Below are 1355 nucleotides of genomic sequence, written 5' to 3' on the forward strand. Positions count from 1 at the left end.
ATACAGCAGGAAGGGGGCACACTGCCCGGGATACAGCAGGAAGGGGGCAGGGCACACTGCCCGGGATACAGCAGGAAGGGGGCACACTGCCCGGGATACAGCAGGAAGGGGACATACTGCCCGGGATACAGCAGGAAGGGGACACACTGCCCGGGATACAGCAGGAAGGGGACACAGTGCTGGTTATATCATATTGCTCTCATCAAGGCCAAAAGACAAAACAAATCGAAACTAATTATATCTACGCAGTAAATCATTGCAAGCTGTAGGTCTAGTTAATGTTAACAAAAGGAGTTCATGCCGAAAGGACAATATCATGAAAGTAACCTGCGGTTGTGGTAGTGGCCTCCACGTTCCCAATACAAAGAACCCAACAACAGAACTGAGCATGCGCACGGCCCATTGTCGCCCACCCATCCCCTCAGGCCATTGGCTGTTAACTGATATCACTCAAGAATACCTCCCCGCCTACCAGCCCTCCTCCCAATCGGATTGGTTATTCCCGCTTCCGGAGCAGAGGTCATATTCTTGCTCCTCCTTCCGACGCTGTCAATGGTGTGTGGTTAATGAGGCCGTGGAAGGCAGCGTTGAGTAACCGCAGGATGGAGGGGCTCCGTTGGGCTTTCGGCTGCGGCTCCTGGCAGCCGACTCGCTCCGAGTGGTTACTGGCGGCTCGCTGTGTGCAGGCCGAGGAGAGAGAGCGCATTGGCGCGTTTGTCTTTGCAAGAGACGCCAAGGCCGCCATGGTAACGAGCTGGATGTAGACGTGCGGGCCCTGCCGACCGAGCACCACAGGAAGGCGGGCGAATCAGGGCAGGGAACACGCCTAAGGACATAGTGTGTCTGGCATTTCAGACCAAGGGGACTGACTCGAGGGATAGGGCTGAGAGACTCTCAGGAGTGAGGAATCTTTGTGCAGTAAGTTGGGGGAGAGCTGGTGATCGAGTTTTAGACTTTAGGGTCAGTACCTGGAGGGATGTGCGGCTGCCCGTCGGTGATAATCAGGGCTTCAACTCAACGCACAGGTCACACAAGTAGAAGCCCAGACTCCAGAAAGACCTTCAAAGGAATGACTCGGACATAGGAGGCGAACAACATTCCGACATCTAGATCAGAGCGGTGCTGGAAAAGCACAGCAGGTCAGGCAGCATCCGAGAAACGGGAAAATCAACGTTTCGGGCAAAAGCCCTTCATCAGGAATGAGGCTAGGAGCCTCCAGGGTGCAGGGATAAATGGGAGGGAGGGTGGGGTTGGGGAGAAGGTAGGTAAGAGTGCAATAGGTGGATGAAGGTGATAGGTCGGAGGGGAGGGTGGAGGGGATAGGTGGGGAGGAAGATTGGCAGGTCAGGCTGGTC

The 1355-nt window shown here is 55.4% G+C and overlaps 2 protein-coding genes across 3 annotated transcripts in view; one reads left to right on the forward strand and one right to left on the reverse strand.

Annotated features, from left to right (window-relative positions):
• The window catches only part of msantd4 (Myb/SANT-like DNA-binding domain containing 4 with coiled-coils), a 22691-nt gene extending 22287 nt beyond the window's left edge, over window positions 1-404 (reverse strand). Inside the window, exon 1 of the mRNA XM_043691822.1 lies at window positions 328-404. The gene's annotated coding sequence lies outside the window, so the exon portion shown is untranslated. The remainder of the gene's footprint in view (window positions 1-327) is intronic.
• A 107-nt stretch (window positions 405-511) lies between these two features.
• Window positions 512-1355, forward strand: part of aasdhppt (aminoadipate-semialdehyde dehydrogenase-phosphopantetheinyl transferase) — an 84146-nt gene continuing 83302 nt past the window's right edge. Inside the window, exon 1 of one of the 2 annotated variants that reach the window (XM_043691827.1) lies at window positions 512-746. In XM_043691827.1, the coding sequence (XP_043547762.1) occupies window positions 567-746 (180 nt within the window). In that variant the 5' untranslated portion in view covers window positions 512-566. The remainder of the gene's footprint in view (window positions 747-1355) is intronic. The other variant, XM_043691826.1, reaches the window with a different exon arrangement.

The sequence above is a fragment of the Chiloscyllium plagiosum genome, chromosome 6 (assembly GCF_004010195.1).
Source record: "Chiloscyllium plagiosum isolate BGI_BamShark_2017 chromosome 6, ASM401019v2, whole genome shotgun sequence".
NCBI lineage: Eukaryota > Metazoa > Chordata > Chondrichthyes > Orectolobiformes > Hemiscylliidae > Chiloscyllium > Chiloscyllium plagiosum.